Source organism: Selaginella moellendorffii, unplaced genomic scaffold, assembly GCF_000143415.4.
Source record: "Selaginella moellendorffii unplaced genomic scaffold, v1.0 SELMOscaffold_0, whole genome shotgun sequence".
NCBI classification, from domain to species: Eukaryota; Viridiplantae; Streptophyta; class Lycopodiopsida; order Selaginellales; family Selaginellaceae; genus Selaginella; species Selaginella moellendorffii.
The window spans coordinates 1871298-1889301 of NW_003314261.1; the positions used below are offsets into that span (position 1 = coordinate 1871298).

The window sequence follows — 18004 nt, forward strand, 5'->3', positions numbered from 1 at the left end:
TCTTGTCTGGATCCAAGTTTAAGCTCTAATAAGAAGCGAATGGTCCACAGAAAAGGAGAAAAGAAAATGGCCTTTATCTCGCAAGAACTCGAAGCTGTTGCCTTTACGGTACTAGAACACCTTTGTTTCTCTTTCTTGCCTGTCCTTCTTTCCAGTTCTAGATAGGTACTGCGCTCTTCGATCAATCACTCGCTCCCTCACTCGCGATTTCATTCTCTCGTAGCTGCGAATCCGAGTCCTATGGAATGGATGTCCGACGAGCTCCTCGACTCCATCTTCTCGTTCATCGATCACCCCATGGACCGGCGAGCGCTATCCGAGGTTTGCAAGCGCTGGTACCTTGCAGACGCCAGGACTCGCAAGAGCATCACCATTGGCTTCTCCTACGCCATCGAGCCATCCAGCTTGAGCCGAAGGTTCGGCAACATCCAGGCTCTCAAAATCAAAGGCAAGCCTCGAGTGTCCGAGTTTGGGATGGTTGTCAAGGACTGGGGTGCCTACTGCGAGCCGTGGATCCAAGAGCTCGTCAGCCAAAGGCATCCCAGCAGCGCTACAGCATTCGCCTCTCTAACGTCTCTCCACTTTCGACGCATGGAAGTCTCGGACACGGCCTTGAGATTGCTCGCTCGGGGCTTCGGCTGCTCGCTCCAAGTTCTCAGGCTGGACAAGTGCTCCGGGTTCTCCACCGCGGGATTGGAAGCCGTGGCTCGAGAGTGCAAGTAAGTTCTTCTCTTATCTTGTCGGTGTTCTTTATTTTACCTTTATCACTAGATCCCTGCGAGTTCTTTATCTGGAAGAGAGCGTGATCGAGGACGATGGAAGCCAGTGGCTCCACGAGCTGGCAGTGAGCAACAGCGCCCTGGAAGTCCTCAACTTCTTCCTCACTGGCTTGGATCTTTCGAATCTCTCCGACCTGGCGCACATTATCGCGAACTGTAAGTCGCTGACATCCCTGAAACTTGGCGAGATCAGCACGGGCGTGGTGGACCTCCCGGCGGACATCTTCATCGCGGCCAAGTCGCTCAAGGAACTGGCCGTGATCTTCGCTCGCAACAACATCAGTGTCAACTTGCCCAAGACCCTCACTTCTTTCGCCGGTGACCTCTTGTTCCCGCTGGATCCACACGTGTGCTCAAATTTTCGCGAGCTGGATCTCATGTCCACCACTCTCAGCGCCGAGGAGCATATGCAAGTGATCCAGTGCTGTCCAAATCTCGAAGTCTTGAAGGTAGAAAATCCTCTCCTTGTCGTAAAAAAGTACCTTATTTTTGTGTTTTTCTTGTAAGTACGTTTGACTGGGCTCCCCGAGCTTTGGTTTTATCTCCTTATCCTGTGTTCGTGGTTCTTTAACTTTCCAAAGTTCTCAGTCCCTGTCGTAAAAAAGTCTCTCTTTACCGAGAATGTGTTCTTAGTTCTTGAACTTCTCTTCCTTCTCAAAGTTGTTTCCCAAAAGTTCGTAGTGAATCTTCTCAGAGCTTGATGTGTTTGTTCGCCGTGGAGCAGGTCCGGAACATAATCGGCGATGCCGGCGTCGCCACGCTCGCCAGCCTCTGCCCAAAGCTCCGCCGCATCCGCATTGAGAATCTCGAGGACGCGCACGGCTTCTGCTCTTACAATGGCCTCATTTCCCTCGCCTCGCGCTGCGTCAACCTCCAACACGTAGCCATTTACGTCTCCGACATCGCAAACTCGGCCCTCCGAGCTTTCGGCACGCACTGCCCACACATGCTCGACTTCCGAATCGTCCTCCTGGAATCCACCTTGCCCGTCACGGAGCTGCCGCTTGACTCCGGCGTCCGGGCACTGCTCCAAGGCTGCCGCAAGATCACCCGCCTCGCCATCTATCTCCGCAATGGCGGCCTCACCGACGCTGGCCTGGCCGCAATTGGAAGCCTGGGCGAGCACTTGACGTGGCTGCTGCTGGGCTGCGTGGGGAGCACCGATCAGGGCCTCATTGATCTCGCTTCCGGCTGCCGGAGCTTGCAGAAGCTGGAGCTCCGCGATTGCCCCTTCACTGAGAGGGGGATTGCGGTCAGCGTCCGCCTCCTCGCGTCGCTGCGCTTCTTGTGGATCCAAAAGTACCGCGAGTCCAATCCCTATGATCTCCTCCAGATGGGTGACTGGGTGGTAGAGTACATCGTACCCAGTAGCGACACCACACCATCACAGGTGGTGGCGTATCGATCCACTGTGGGGCACCGCAGCGATTTCCCTGAGGAGGTGATCCCTCTCAGCCAGATTGCCTGGGCATTTGGCGGGGAATTTCATATTTGAAACTACTTCAACAAAGACAAACTAGGATGAAGTCCAGCGTTGCGACATGGAAGCGCGAGTTGCAAAAAGTAATGTTTTTTTCTCTACGATGCATTTGCAGCAACCGAAATCGGCTCGCGGCGGAAATCTTGCGGCAGCTCCAGAGATGGTCAGAATCCTCTAGTCATATATGTAGGACAGATTGGGTTTCTGGGACAAGAGTCTATGAAATAGTTCCTTTCTTAATAATTGCAATCCAAGGGAACAATAAAGACAGAAGTGGAAGACAGATAGATATCAACACGGGGCCATACTAAAGTTTATTAATCCATAGCTCGAGAATGCATAGCATTTCCTGGGCTTTATAACAATAAAATTGAGTTCTCAATTTGAGATTTAAGCAGAGACGTTTAGTTTGTTATTAATTTATGAAAATTCTTGCATTCCTCCCACTTTTGTCAACAGTAAAAAAAAGCTTACCTTGTAACAAAAACTCTTTCTCTAGAGACCATATAAGCCTGCACAATTATCTAGAAAAACATCAACTCTCATGTCTGATCAAATAGATAATGATCTCAATGTATACAAGCTGCAAATGGAGCCTGCAGCACATCGAGCTTTGGTTGGCAGACATGGATCACTTCATTGTTATCAGTTGAAGACAAAAAAAAAAGAAAAAAAGCTTTTAAGACAGAAACAAAAGCTTGATAATAAGACCAGATGCGAACTAGCTAGACTCTAGTTGAGAGCAAATTCTTCCATCTCATGACTAGAAAAGACTTGAAGGTAAGTTTTGAAGATACATTGTTGTTTTAGGCATTGTCAGGAGAAAGTTCTTGTATGATGCGCTCTTGACATCCTAAATTTGGATGAAACAAACAGCTACTTGAGAGCACCTCTTAAGTCATGCCTCCATCTAAAGACCGTACCATTGTATTATAAGGCCTGCTCGTTTCCCTCCTACTGGCAATGAGGATGAAAAAGCTAAAAAGAAAACAAAGAGCTTTGAAGCATAAGATGAGATCTCCTAGAGGGACTACCATGCACTCCATAGTATCATATGGCACAGAGTGTTGATGTCTTCACATCCACCTATGCGTCTTCCTCAAATCCAAACCGAATATTGACCTCTTAAGAGTATTACAAACTAAATGTGGTGTAAAAGATACATATACATTTTACTAAGCACTATCATAGGAAAATCTGGCTTTAAATTTATTGCATATATTATTTCTTTCACTTAATTGTTTGATAATAAAGTTGACTATTTTATCCTTATTTATCCCCTATTGTTCCAAAGATCTGAAAGCGATCATACATTTTTTGTGAGATCCATAATTAAAAGGGGGATGAAAAATTTAAGCTTAGAAACTAAAGAGTAACATTTAAAATTCTAAGATTTGTTAAGACTTACTGTTCTAACTCACCAAAAAATCCCACCTATTGCACTATTCATAACAATGAGCTAAAACTTAAAGATGACTATAAATCTATATACTATCAATTAAAGTTGCCACCATCATGCCACTTTCATGAGGAGACCATTTAATGGAAGTTAAAGTGGTGGAATAGTTTACTCTCCTTATGTGACGATCTTACAAAACTTAAGATATGAGGAATAAATATTGAAGTATAAAAGCACACCTAAAAACAAAAGAGCTTTTCTTATATTTTCAGTTAGCTCAACTTCAAATTTTTCTCAAACTACCTCCTATATATAAGCTAGAATGTGCATAGTTTTGTATTTCATTTATGCTTTTAGTTTAAATCTAGCTTTTGTATTTCTATTATTTTTGTTGCTTTTTTTATTTCTTCTATTTTGTTTTTCTTATTTTTTTTCATTTTTATAGCAGAAGAGTAGCCCCCTTTGACTTAGGAGTAATAATTGGTGTGCTATATAGTATTAAACTTAATTGATAATGGCATTTATGGTATTTGGTGCAATTCTTTCTACTTTTATTGCCAATCCTTGTGTCAAACTAGAGTTCTTTTATGGGAATCCATATATTAAACCATGTTGTATGAAAATGACTTGAAATACACTCTATAAAGGTTTAAATATAAAGGAAAAGGCCTATAAACAAGAGTGCACTTCGTTTTCCAATTGGTTAAGGGTTTTGGGATACTTAAGGTTAAGTGTCCTTAGGTTTGAATAATACTGAGCTAGATGATCTCTCGAGAAATTTAAATTTCAAAGGGGTAGGGTGTCAAAAAAGCAAAGCTTTGGGAGAGTTGTGGCTCTTAGTTTTTGTTTATGAGGGCGTGAACTTGTAGGGAAGCATTGTGAATTGTAAATAATTAAAAGAAATTATTTAAAAGATGATCTATAAAGGTTTAAATATAGAAGGAAAGAACTTATGAATAAGAGTGCACCCTCTTTTCTAACTGGTTAAAAGTCTTGGGATACTTAGGGTTAAGCATTTTTGGGTTTGAATAATACTAAGCTATGTGACCACTCGAAAAGTTTAAATTCAAAAGCTTACATAGATAAATGCTTAATCAATTTCTATATCTTGTTTTATTTAAATTAAAAGATTGTGACAAATAGGAGGAATCTTTATAAGCTAAGCTTGCCAAGTCCACCAAGTTGCAAGGAAGTCTTTTTAAGATTTATATCACATCTAAGATATAAAAATATAGTTGGGGTATATAGTTGAGTTTTGGAAATGGTAATCCTTGTGAAGAGAAAGAAATTTTGGGAGAATGAGAATGAAAAAAGCAAAGATATATTCAAATTTAACTCTTAGGAGAGCAAAAGAAAAGGATCACTATCACTAGGTTATCTAGTGATTCTATGAGGTGACAAGTATGCTAAACTCAAAACATGAGCAATAGGATAGAAGGCATATTAGATATGGCATTGATAGCTACACAATCCTTCCACCCTTTACCCTACTAATTCTATCAAAATTTAGATAGCATTAGATTTTGTATATTGAATTCTATATACTTGGCAATGAGTTAGCTCAAAAAGATTGGAGGATACTAATGGGCTCAAATGGGAATAATAAATCTATTTGGACCAAAAGTTTCAATTTGAAAAGTCAAAAGTGGGAGGAAACACTTGAGAAATGAGTATAAAGTGATAAACAAATGAGTCCCAAGCAAAAGACGAAAGAATAACTAACAGATAGTAAACATTGTGATATATAGAATTGTTTTAACAAAAATTATAAAACCCAAAAACTTGAAGTGGAGCAATAGAAAAACCATCTTGTCCCACAAAGAAATCAAGTCTCTAAGGTTATGCATGATATATTTGGAGCCAAACATACTTAGAACTTGATTAATATATTGAGTAAGGCTTTTTTTTGTGTATACTTGCATTCTTGCTACCTGTAAAATAGTGATAAACTGTCAAGACCCCCAACAAGATCAAGACTAGAAAATGCAAAAGACAAAGAGAAAAGCTAGTGGAAACAAAGAAAAAGCCTTAGACTGGTGTTGATTCAGATTGTGGAGAAATGGAACAAGGCTAATCTATATATACTATAGGTTGATGAAGCTCCACCACTCTTAGATCGAGGACGGCCTAATTATAGCTGAGGTCGAGGAGGCGCCACATCATCATCAGGAATCTGGCTCGAGACTCAAGAATCGTACAGGAAATTAGAGAGTCAGGAATAGGGAAGTATCTCGAGAGTCAGGAATAGGGAAGTGTTTCGAGAGTCAGGAATGTGGTCTGCAGGTCAGGAATCCGGTGAGAGTCAGGAATGTGGCAAGAATTGGGGGATTCCTGACAACACCCCCTCCTCAAGAACGAGAGGAACGAGGACGTGAATGTGAACGAAGAGGAGGATGAGATGAGCGGCAAGGGATGGGAGATGGAGAAAAAGAATGGGGATTGGGACGAGAAGGATAGTGGCGGTGGAAGTCCTGAACAAGGTCAAGAGAATGAATCAGGTTGTCCGCAGGTTCCCAAGTGCGGTCCTCAGGTCCATAACCCTTCCAATCGACCAGATAGTAGAGTTTAGACCGTGAAATCTTGGAATCAAGGATGTCTTGAACCTCGTACTCAGACCCATCCTCGAGCTGCACTAGTGGAGGCGGAGGAATGACCCGATTTGGAATAGGACTAGGAATATAAGGCTCAAGGAGAGAGGAGTGAAAAACGGGATGAATTTGATATGAGGAAGGAAGTGCAAGGTGATAAGTGACAGGATTAATGATGGCAGTGATAAGGAATGGACCAAGGCATTTGAAATTGAGTTTTGGACAGGGCCTGGTGGTGGAGATATTTCTCTTGAGGAGCCAGACTTTATCCCCGATATTGTAAGGGGGACAATCCTGACGATGGATATTGGCAAATGTTTTGTGAGATTCCTGAGCACGATGGAGATGGAAGGAGATGGAGTTGTGGATTTCCTGGAGGTTGGAGACAAATGCCTCAGAGCGGGGATTTGAATGAGAGGATTCGGAGGGAGAAGGAAGTGAGAGATTGAATCGGGGATTTCGGCTAGAGTTCACAAAGAAGGGGGAAATTCGAAGAGAGGAATGAACAGAGTTGTTATAGGAGAACTCAGCAAGGGGAAGGATATCAAACCAGTTATTCAGTTGATGAAGCACATCAAGAATTGTTCTAATGTCTGAATCGTTTGCTTGGACTGTCATCAGTTTGAGGATGATACACTGAAGAGAGGTTGGCCTTCACTCCAAGCAACTGCAAAAACTGTTGCCAGAAATGAGAGATAAACTGAGGTCCCCGATCCGAAACCACATCTGTAGGAATCCCATGAAGTTGAAAAATTTCCCTGAATACCAGTTTTGCCATGTCCTCCTTGGTACACGGCAGGAAGTGAGCCATCTTTGTGAAGCGATCCACCACGACTAAAATGTTGTTAAAGCCTCCAGAACTTGGAAGATCACTCAAGAAATCCATGGAGATGGATTCCCAAGGACCTGAAGGGACCGGGAGGGAACGAAGCAAACTTGAAGGAAGGTGGTGAGGTACCTTATTCCGGGCGCAAGTGTCACAGGAGGTAACAAAAGTTTTGATGTAGTCGTCCATGTAAGGCCACTAAAAGTCCTGTGCAAAGCTCGTAGGTTTTCGCAATGCCGAAGTGACCAGTAATTGGGCTATCGTGGCATGCCATCAGGACCAACCTTCGAGCATCACCTTCAGAAATGTAAAGCTGCTCCCCATGGTACAATAAGCCATCTAAGAACTCAAACTCGTTAAATCGCCGGCAGTTGGGAGTCGCTGGGTGTCCAGCCTGAAGATGGGGGAAAATGTCACTCACAAGATCATCAGATTGAAGATCATGTCTGATTGCATCCATCAAGGAGGAGTCTTGAGGGGCCAGGAAAATTGCCATAACTTGAAGCCGATCAGGACTGAGGATAACTTGATCCTGTTGATCGAAGGCAGGATTACCAGGCCTGAGACTGAGATAGGAGCGCCTTGAAAGAGCATTAGGAAGGCCTTGAAGCTTTCCAGGTCTGTACTTGATAACAAAGTCAAACTAACTTAGGAATTGTGCCCACCTTGCTTGACGACGGCTCAAAACTCAGGAAGTGGCAAAGTACTTGAGATTTTTGTGATCCGTCCAAACTGTTGTTTGATGGCCCGCCCCCTCCAAGAAATGGTGCCACTCTCCAAAGGAAATCCATGATGGCAAGGAGCTCCTTGTTGTGGATTTTGTAATTGATCTCCGCAGGCTGGAATTTTTGAGAATGGAAAGCGACCGGATGAAGTTCTTGATCTGCTCTGAGTTGAGACAGCACAACACCGATGGCAAAGTTGGAGGCGTCAGCCTCGATGAAGAAAGGTTGTGAGGGATCAGCGTGGATCAAGACGGGAGTAGAACTGAAGGCCGCCTTGAGTGTGTCGAAGGCCTGCTGGGCAGCAGCAGACCAAGAGAAGGGAACATCCTTTCGAGTGAGATGCGTGAGAGGAAGGACAATGTCAAAGTAGTGATCAATTAATTTGTGGTAGAAGTTGGTGAAGCCAAGGAAAACCTGAACGTCCGACATTGATTGTGGAGGCTCCCATTCAAGAATAGTCTTGACTTTTGCAGGATCCATTGTGATACCCTCAGGAGTGACAATGTACCCAAGGAACTCCACAGACTGCTGATCGAAGGAATATTTCTTAAGCTTCGCGTATAGGCCATGTTCTCGCAGCTTTGCCAACACCTTGCATACATGTTTGTCGTGCTCCTCCTGAGTTTTTGAGTAGATGAGGATGTCATCGAGGTAGACGATCACCATCTGATCAAGAAACTCTTGAAAGACATCGTTCGCCATGTGTTGGAAAACTGCTGGAGCATTTGTCAAGCCAAATGGCTTGACAGTGTACTCGAAGTGGCCATAGCGGGTTCGGAACACAGTCTTCCATTCATCACCAAGCCGGATCCAGATCAGGTTGTATGCTCTACAGAGGTTGATCTTGGTGAAGAAGTAGGCACCGCCGAGGCATTCCAACAGGTCCGAGATTAGGGGCAGTGGATAACGGTTCCGAACAGTCACCTTGTTCAAACCTCGGTAGTCGATGACTAGCCGCAAACTCCCATCCTTCTTCTTGACAAAGAAGACAGGTGCTCCAGCCGGGGATTGTGAATGCTGAATGTACCCCGAGGCAAGGTTCTCATGCACGTACTTTTTGAGGGCCTGAAGCTCGGACGGGGATAACCCGTAGATAGGCCCCCACGGAGGTGACGCTCCTTCTTGTAAATGAATGGGACAGTCATAAGGCCGATGAACAGGCAAGACACTAGCTTTTTTCTTGTCAAACACATCTCCAAAATCATGATACTTCTCAGGAAGACTGACAAGAGAAACATGCAAAGCAAAAAGTAAAAGAGGTTCTTCATGAATGAGTTCTTTCATAGTGATTGTGGAGATAGGAGAAGGCATACGACTAAATGGAATGATGAGATGAGAATATTGTCCAGTGTAAGATGGAAGAGAGGAAAAAGAAGAGGGTGAAAACTTCGTAGAGTCAGGAACAGAACCCTGATTTGAGTTTAGGCAACTTTTCCTGATTCAAACTTGATGAACAGTAGGGGAAGCCGTGGGAGATGGTGATGTGGGAGAGAGGAGCTGTAATTCCTTCCAACTGATCTGAGGCTGATGTAGTTGGAACCAAGGAAGACCGAGCACCACAGAGGAGGACTTGCTATTGATGATGTTGAAGGCAATATCGGTGACGGTGGACCCGATGTGTACTCAAACGGGCAACGTTTCCCTAAGTCCAGAAGATGGAGACACAAAATGCCCGCCGATGCCTTCAACCCTCAAATCCCGTATGGTAGGAGAAAGAGGAACATGATGTCGGGCAGCAAAGTCCGTGTCCATGAAGCAGGAAGTTGCACCTGAGTCCAGTAGCACCAGAGCCTTGAGTCCTAATTGTCTGGTGAAAGAAAGGAGACATGGGACGCGGAAGTTGCGGGAATTGGTGTTGGCTTTGATGAAAGGTGGTGAGGAGCTTGATAAAGAAGAAAAGTGATTTTTATTCGGGAAGTCCAAATAGACAGCTCCTACTCTGTTTGGACAGGGTCGTTTCCCAACTGCAACAGAGGTGGACTTTGAGGCAGAGTGAACTCGAGCAATCGGGGAGGCTTCTTGGGACATACAGCTGCTTTGTGATTAGGATCAGCACAGTAGAGGCAAAGATTATGAGATATTCGATGTTGCTTCTCAACAGGACTCAACTTCCCTCTAATGAGTCGAGGAGTACCAGAAATATCCATCAGGACTGGAGCAGTAGGTTCAGGAGTATGCCCCGAAGACTCAAGCTGGGATTCCTGAGTCTGGGATGGAAAAACAGCAGCGTGGTGACTTTCCTAACAACGTTCAAAGAGACGATTGTCACATTGAATAGCTTTGTTGATGGCGTCCGACAGGTCCTTGGGATCCTCCATGGTGAGCAACAAATCCTTGACACCGTTGTTGAGGCCAAAACAAAATTGGTCAATCAGGGCCCGCTCATCCCACTGAGTGTCCAAGGCAAGGAGTTTGAACTCTGTAGCGTAGATCGAGGCAGGAGAAGACCTCTGAGAAAGACGCCTCATTTTTGTGGTAGCAGCCCGAACCCGATCCGTCTCGCCAAAACATACTTCGAGCTTCTCTTTGAACAATTGAAGATCCATAAGCTCCGGAACCACGACCCCTTTCATGCTCTTTTCCAAAAGAGGAGAAAACCATGATAAAGTTGCACCTTCGAGCAACATTCTAATCGCGCCAATTTGAGACTCGGGAGTGGGGTGCCGCTGATGTTGAAGTGCAAAGATTAGCTCCATTTGGTTCAGGAATCCGTGAAGCTCTGAATGCTTGCCTGAAATTTTCACCGGGAAACTCACCTTCGGTTTAGGAACTTTGTTGGATCCTTGAGCCGAAAGTGAAGCAAGCTCCTGCTACATGCGAAGAAGGGTTGCCTTCAGCTCGGTATTCTCAGACTGGATTTTTGTAAGGACTTTGGCAAAGAAATCAGGATGGCTTGGAGACTCCATCGGCAAGAAGAAAGAAAAAGGGGAAAAAAGGCAAAGGTAGTCAAACAATCAAAATGAGCTAAAGTAAAAAACAAAAAACACAATCTGAATCAAACTGTCAAGACCTTCAACAAGATCAAGACTAGAAAATGCAAAAAGACAAAGAGAAAAGCTAGTGGAAACAAAAAAGAGGCCTTAGATTGGCGTTGATTCAGATTGTGGAGAAATGGAACAAGACTAACCTATATATACTATAGGTTGATGAAGCTCCACCACTCTTGGATCAAGGACGGCCTAAATATAGTTGAGGAGGCGAGGAGGTGCCACATCATCATCAGGAATGTGGCTCGAGACTCAGGAATCGTACAGGAAATCAAAGAGTCAGGAATAGGGAAGTGTCTTGAGAGTTAGGAATGTGATCTGCAGATCAGAAATCCGGTGAGAGTTAGGAATGTGGCAAGAATTGAGGGATTCTTGACACAAACAAACATAAATGAAAATGTAAAAGAAGAGAAGAAGAGAAGAAGAATGAAAAGAGAATAGAAGAAAATTTAGCCTTGAACCCCAAAGGTGTGAGTAAAGATAAACATATGTTACTCTCTTAACTCTAGTTTGCACAAACAGTTATAAGTGGGAGAAAAAATAGTTAATTTAATGCAAATGTATACAATAGTGAGTGGGGGTTATTTTTCAACACATCTAAGTGTTACTTATATATTACATAATGGTTTTAAATTGCTTCATGCTTGTCTATGATGAACGTTGCCTAGGTCAAATCTTTCTTTTTTCAATGCTTAAACTTAAATATAACTCTATTTTGCCTAAACTTATTTCTTTTGCTTTGCCTAGGAAGATATACAAGATAAAGCATTTACTATTTCATCACTCCTTTACAAAAAAAGCTATTGCTTGTCCTCAAGCAGTTGGATTCTCCAAATCCTGCTCTAAGTTGCTAAGCTTTGTCTTCATAGTGACAAACTCAACACTTCGGCGTAGATCGTTGAGTTCTTGACATATAATCTGATTTTCTTGGTTGTGTAGTGCAATGCATTTGTCTTGGCAGCTGATGCGCTCTACATCAGTAGACGTGAAAATAGGGATTGCGCTCTTGATTTCTTGGATTATATGGCATTGATGATTCTATTCGCCTATAACTCTATCCACTTTCTTGGTGATTGTCTTGAGGTAGCTTAAGATCTATATATGGTATTTTGTTGTTTCTTTGTCTTCCACTGGATGCATCGGCTTGTCAATTGGCTGCTTGCCTCCTCCCTTGATGTGTTGAGTGAGCTCCTCCATAAAGCTTTGGACTGCTAACTTACTAAACTAACTCACAAATTGTGTGCGAAGGTGCAATTAGCCTTGACCTTGTAATGTTGCTGTGGCATTTGCTCTTGTTGTGGTTACTTCATCTCACTAGACTTGTTGGCTGAGGGTGTGTTGCTGTCGAATGCCTAGGTGGATTGAAGAAAACTTAGCCTATACTCCACCTTTTACTTAAACCCTTTTTTGTAGCTTTGTCCTCTTTGTCCCATTGAATTTCTTGGCTGTGATCTTCTTGGCCTAAACTCACTTCATTGGCTACATCTATAGCCAATGGTTTTGCAACATTTGTAGGTGCATCGTGTGTCAAACTTTGTGGCCTATGTTTTGGAATTTCTTCCACAACTTTGGCATTTATTGTTTGCCTAGTGTTGTCCATTTGTATACTCATCACTTCTTTGATGCTCGGAGAGATTTGTATTGGCATCAGAGTTGTCTCTATAGATATAGACAATTTATAACTCTATTCCTGATCTGGGCATGGTATTTTATTACTATATTTGTTGCATCCAGCTTTTCTATGGCATACTTAGCCACTAGATTTCTGTAGAATAAACCTTGGAGGTCTTGCAACTTGGATTTTTAGATTTAGTGGAATTTTTTTTTGAAGGGAGGATTTTCCTTGCTTGAATCTGTATTATTGGGATTCTCCTCCACATTCCTTGCTATCTCCCTTAGAGAAGATACTGGAGGTGGTGGCTCAATGGAAATATGAGGTGTAGGATTCTCTTGAGCAATGTAATGTTCGTAGATGTGCTATAAAAAGATGAAGACTCCCATTTTCACTTGTTTTCCCTTGTCTATTTATAAGGCAACATTTTTCATTTCGGCTACAAATCCATTATAGGCGAAATAAGCTATATTTACCTGTTGTTTAGTCTTGATAGCTCTCAATAAGTAGGCTATCTTGATATTAGCATTTTATGTAACTGTCCTCTCGTTGATGATGGCACACAACACCTTAAGCCTAGTATGATAGTTGGGCTTCAAATAGATGAAGTTTCTTCCTTGTCCAGATGTATAGTTTAGGAGGATGTATTGATCTTGTATATGATCTTTTTTGTTTATCGTGATTATTTTACCCTCATTATCTAGGCAAAAAATCTGAGTAAACTGGGTGAGTTCAAAGGGATGGACTCAACTGCGAAAAAAAAACATGCTCCTTGGGTACCACTTTTGCATGAGCTCGATCCCTTGCTCAATCAATATTTTTCCTTCAAGTAGCTCCACACAGGCAAATAATCCAAAAGTATTAAGCTAAAATTTGTCATAGGGAGAAAGCACAAGCCCCCTAGACAACTTTACTTGGCCATAATTAAGTTCCTCATCAGTAGATGAGATTTCCTCCACATGGTCATTTTGCCTAGGCAGTTTTGTTATCGATCCAATAGGTGGCGGCAATGGCATTTGCTCTTGAGTGTCTCTAGGCAGTGTTCAAGCTGCCGTACATTGCTCCAAAGCTAAGCTTGGAGTGTCAGTGCATCTTGGCGAAGGCATAGGTGTGAAAGGGAAAGAACAAGAGAGAAAAAGAAGCTCCTTAGCTACCTCCAAATTACCTAAGTCACTCTGCCTTACTGCGTTACCCCTAAGCTCTGTCCTCTTGCATTTGTTTGTTTTTATGTGCAAACGTATTGTGGAATTTTTTTTTCCTTGTTGGCCTAATAATCTCTACTCATTAATCCTTGTAATTTGTTGGTAAAGTTTATAGAATGGGGCAAGAAAAATGTAAGCATTACTCTTAGAGTATCTGCCCCTTTTTTTCTTTTCCTCTAAGTCTTCTATTGTATATCAGTAAGATAGCTTCCAACAGGTGGGCTATTTTGATACTAACATTTTGTGCAACCATCCTCCCATCAATGATGGCACACAACACCTTAACAACATATGATCCTTTTTGCTCATCGTGATTATTTTGCCCTTGTTGTCTAGGTGAAAACTCTAAGCAAACTAGGTGAGTCCAAAGGGATAGACTTGCCTGCGGACAAGAAAAACATGCTCCTTTGGGTACCACTTCTACATAAGCTTGATCCCTTGCTCGATTGATATTTCTCCTTTGAGCAACTTTGGATACGCGAGGCATTAACCTAAAACTTGTCATAGGGAGAAAGCACAAACTGTTAAGACCCCCAACAAGATCAAGATTGGAAAATGCAAAAGACAAAAAGAAAAGCTAGTGGAAACAAAGAAAAAGCCTTAGACTGGTGTTGATTCAGATTGTGGAGAAATGGAACAAAGCTAACCTATATATACTATAGGTTGATGAAGCTCCACCACTCTTAGATCAAGGACGGCCTAAATATAGCTGAGGTCGAGGAGGCGCCACATCATCATCAGGAATCTGGTTCGAGACTCAAGAATCGTACAGGAAATCAGAGAGTCAGAAATAGGGAAGTGTCTCGAAAGTCAGGAATAGGGAAGTGTCTCGAGAGTTAGGAATAGAGAAGTGTTTCGAGAGTCAGGAATGTGGTCTGCAGGTCAGGAATCCGGTGAGAGTCAGGAATGTGGCAAGAATTGGGGGATTCCTGACAACACCCCCTCCTCAAGAACGAGAGGAACAAGGACGTGAACGTGAATGAAGAGGAGGATGAGATGAGCGGCAAGGGATGGGAGATGGAGAAAAAGAATGGGGATTGGGATGAGAAGGATAGTGGCGGTGGAAGTCCTGAACAAGGTCAGGAGAATGAATCAGGTTGTCCGTAGGTTCCCAAGTGCGTTCCTCAGGTCTATAACCCTTCCAATCGACTAGATAGTAGAGTTTAGATCGTGAAATCTTGGAATCAAGGATGTCCTGAACCTCGTACTCAGACCCATCCTCGAGCTACACTCGTGGAGGCGGAGGAATGACCCGATTTGGAATAGGACTGGGAATATAAGGCTCAAGGAGAGAGGAGTGAAAAACGGGGTGAATTCGATATGAGGAAGGAAGTGCAAGGCGATAAGTGACAGGATTAATGATGGCAGTGATAGGGAATGGACCAAGGCGTTTGAAATCGAGTTTTGGACAGGGCCTGGTGGTGGAGATATTTCTCCTGAGGAGCCAGACTTTATCCCCGATATTGTAAGGGGGACAATCCTGACGATGGATACTGGCAAATGTTTTGTGAGATTCCTGAGCACAATGGAGATGGAAGGAGATGGAGTTGTGGATTTCCTGGAGGTTGGAGACAAATGCCTCAGAGCGGGGATTTGAACAAGAGGAGTCGGATGGAGAAGGAAGTGAGAGATTAAATTAAGGATTTCGATCAGAGTTCGCAAAGACGGGGGAAACTCGAAAAGAGGAGTGAATAGAGTTGTTATAGGAGAACTCAGCAAGGGGAAGGATATCGAACCAGTTATCCTGATGATAGTTGATGAAGCACCTCAAGAATTGTTCCAATGTCTGAATCATTCGCTCGGACTGTCCATCAGTTTGAGGATGATACGCTGAGGAGAGGTTGGCCTTCACTCCTAGCAGTTGCAAAAACCATTGCCAGAAATGAGAGATAAACTGAGGTCCCCGATCCGAAACCACATCTGCAGGAATCCCATGAAGTCGGAAAATTTCCCTGAATACCAGTTTTGCCATGTCCTTGCCCGAAAACTCCTTGGTACATGGCAGGAAGTGCGCCATCTTTGTGAAGCGATCCACCACAACTAAAATGCTGTTGAAGCCTCTAGAACTTGGAAGATCACTCAGGAAATCCATGGAGATGGATTCCCAAGGACCTGAAGGGACCGGGAGGGATCGAAGCAAACCTAAAGGAAGGTGGCAAGGTACCTTATTCCAAGCGCAAGTGTCACAGGAGGTAACAAAGGCTTTGATGTAGTCATCCATGTGACGCCACCAAAAATCCCGTGCAACCAGCTCATGGGTTTTGGCAATGCCGAAGTGACCAGCAGTCGGGCTATCGTGGCACGCCATCAGAACCAACCTTCGAGCATCACCTTCAGGAACGTAAAGCTGCTCCCCACGGTACAATAAGCCATCTAAGAACTCGAACTCGTCAAATCTCCGGCAGTCGGGAGTCACTGGGTGTCCAGCCTGAAGATGGGGGAAAATGTCATTGGCGAGATCATCGGATTGAAGATCGTTTCTGATCGCATCCATCAAGGAGGAGTCCTGAGGGGCCAGGGAAATTGCCATAACTTGAAGCCGATCAGGACCGAGGATAACTTGATCCTGTTGATCGAAGGCAGGATTACCAGGCCTGAGACTGAGATAGGAGCGCCTTGAAAGAGCATCAAGAAGGCCTTGAAGCTTTCCAGGTCTATACTTGATAACAAAGTCAAACCGACTCAGGAATTGTGCCCACCTTGCTTGACGACGGCTCAAAACTCGGGAAGTGGCAAGGTACTCGAGATTTTTGTGATCCATCCAGACCGTTGTTTGATGGCCTGCCCCCTCCAAGAAACGACGCCACACTCCAAAGGAATCCACAATAGCAAGGAGCTCCTTGTCGTGGATTTCGTAATTGATCTCCGCCAGCTGGAATTTCCAAGAATGGAAAGCGACCGGATGAAGTTCTTGATCCGCTCCGAGTTGAGATAGCACAGCACCAATGGCAAAGTCGGAGGCGTCAGCCTTGATGAAGAAATGTTGTGAGGGATCAACGTGGATCAAGACGGGAGCAGAACTGAAGGCCGCCTTGAGTGTGTCGAAGGCCTGCTGGGCAGCAGCAGACCAAGAGAAGGGAACATCCTTGTGAGTGAGATGCGTGAGAGGAAGGACAATGTCAGAGTAGTGATCAATGAATTTGCAATAGAAGTTGGCGAAGCCAAGGAAAACCTGAACGTCTGACATTGATTGGGGAAGCTCCCATTCGAGAATAGTCTTGACTTTGGCAGGATCCATCGTGATACCCTCAGGAGTGACAATGTACCCAAGGAACTCCATAGACTGCTGATCGAAGAAACATTTCTCAAGCTTCGCGTATAGGCCGTGTTCTCGCAACTTCGCCAACACCTTACATACATGTTCGTCGTGCTCCTCCTGAGTTTTTGAGTAGATGAGGATGTCATTGAGGTAGACGATCACCATCTGATCAAGAAACTCCCGAAAGATGTCGTTTGCCATGTGTTGAAAAACTACTGGAGCATTTGTCAAGCCAAATGGCATGACAGTGTACACGAAGCGGCCATAGCGGGTTCGAAACACAATCTTCCATTCATCACCAGGCCGGATCCAGATCAGGTTGTATGCTCCACAGAGGTTGATCTTGGTGAAGAAGCAGGCACTGCCAAGGCGTTCCAACAGGTCCAAGATCAGGGGCAGCGGATAACGGTTCCGAACAGTCACCTTGTTCAAACCTCGGTAGTCGATGACTAGCCGCAAACTCCCATCCATCTTCTTGACAAAGAAGACAGGTGCTCCAGCCGGGGATTGTGAATGCTGAATGTACCCCGAGGCAAGGTTCTCATGCACGTACTTTTTGAGGGCCTGAAGCTCGGACGGGGATAACCCGTAGATAGGCCCCCACGGAGGTGACGCTCCTTCTTGTAAATCAATGGGACAGTCATAAGGACAATGATGAAGAACTCTCCGAGCATTTAGCTACAATTGACAAAAAAATCAACATCATAAATAAGACAAAGGTAAGGAAATTACTTAGTGTGGCTGACCATTAATGCCCAAAGGAGTGGTTTGATATCATAATAGAGATTGCTTGTCATGAAAGTAAATATTATGTGGTTTACTTAAAGGTTACTTATAAAAGTTATTTCCTAATGGGAAAAATTCCAAATGAGATTATTTACAATATATCAAAGTCAAAGCTTACATATGAGGAGTAGATACACATTCTGAACGACCTCAATAGCAGACTCAGAGAAAGAGAAAAAGGTTTACACAATATGATGGAGACTATGATGAAGAGGACTGTCTACATTCCATAAACTATATATGAAGGGGAAATGTTTCTAGCACATTTCATAGAGGAGGATCTTGAGCAACTTCTATTCAAGGATTTTGTCATCATTGAGCTTACAAAACTTGGAGATGACTAATTGCCAATGAAGGCTAC

General features: G+C 43.7%; 1 protein-coding gene across 1 annotated transcript; it reads left to right on the plus strand.

Annotated features, from left to right (window-relative positions):
• Positions 1 to 73: 73 nt before the first annotated feature.
• Positions 74 to 2542, plus strand: LOC9633593 (coronatine-insensitive protein homolog 1a). The gene is made up of 3 exons (XM_002960143.2): positions 74 to 719; positions 772 to 1228; positions 1504 to 2542. Exons 1-3 carry the CDS (start codon positions 241 to 243, stop codon positions 2272 to 2274), a joined length of 1707 nt encoding a protein of 568 aa, XP_002960189.2. The 5' UTR covers positions 74 to 240; the 3' UTR covers positions 2275 to 2542.
• Positions 2543 to 18004: the final 15462 nt, after the last annotated feature.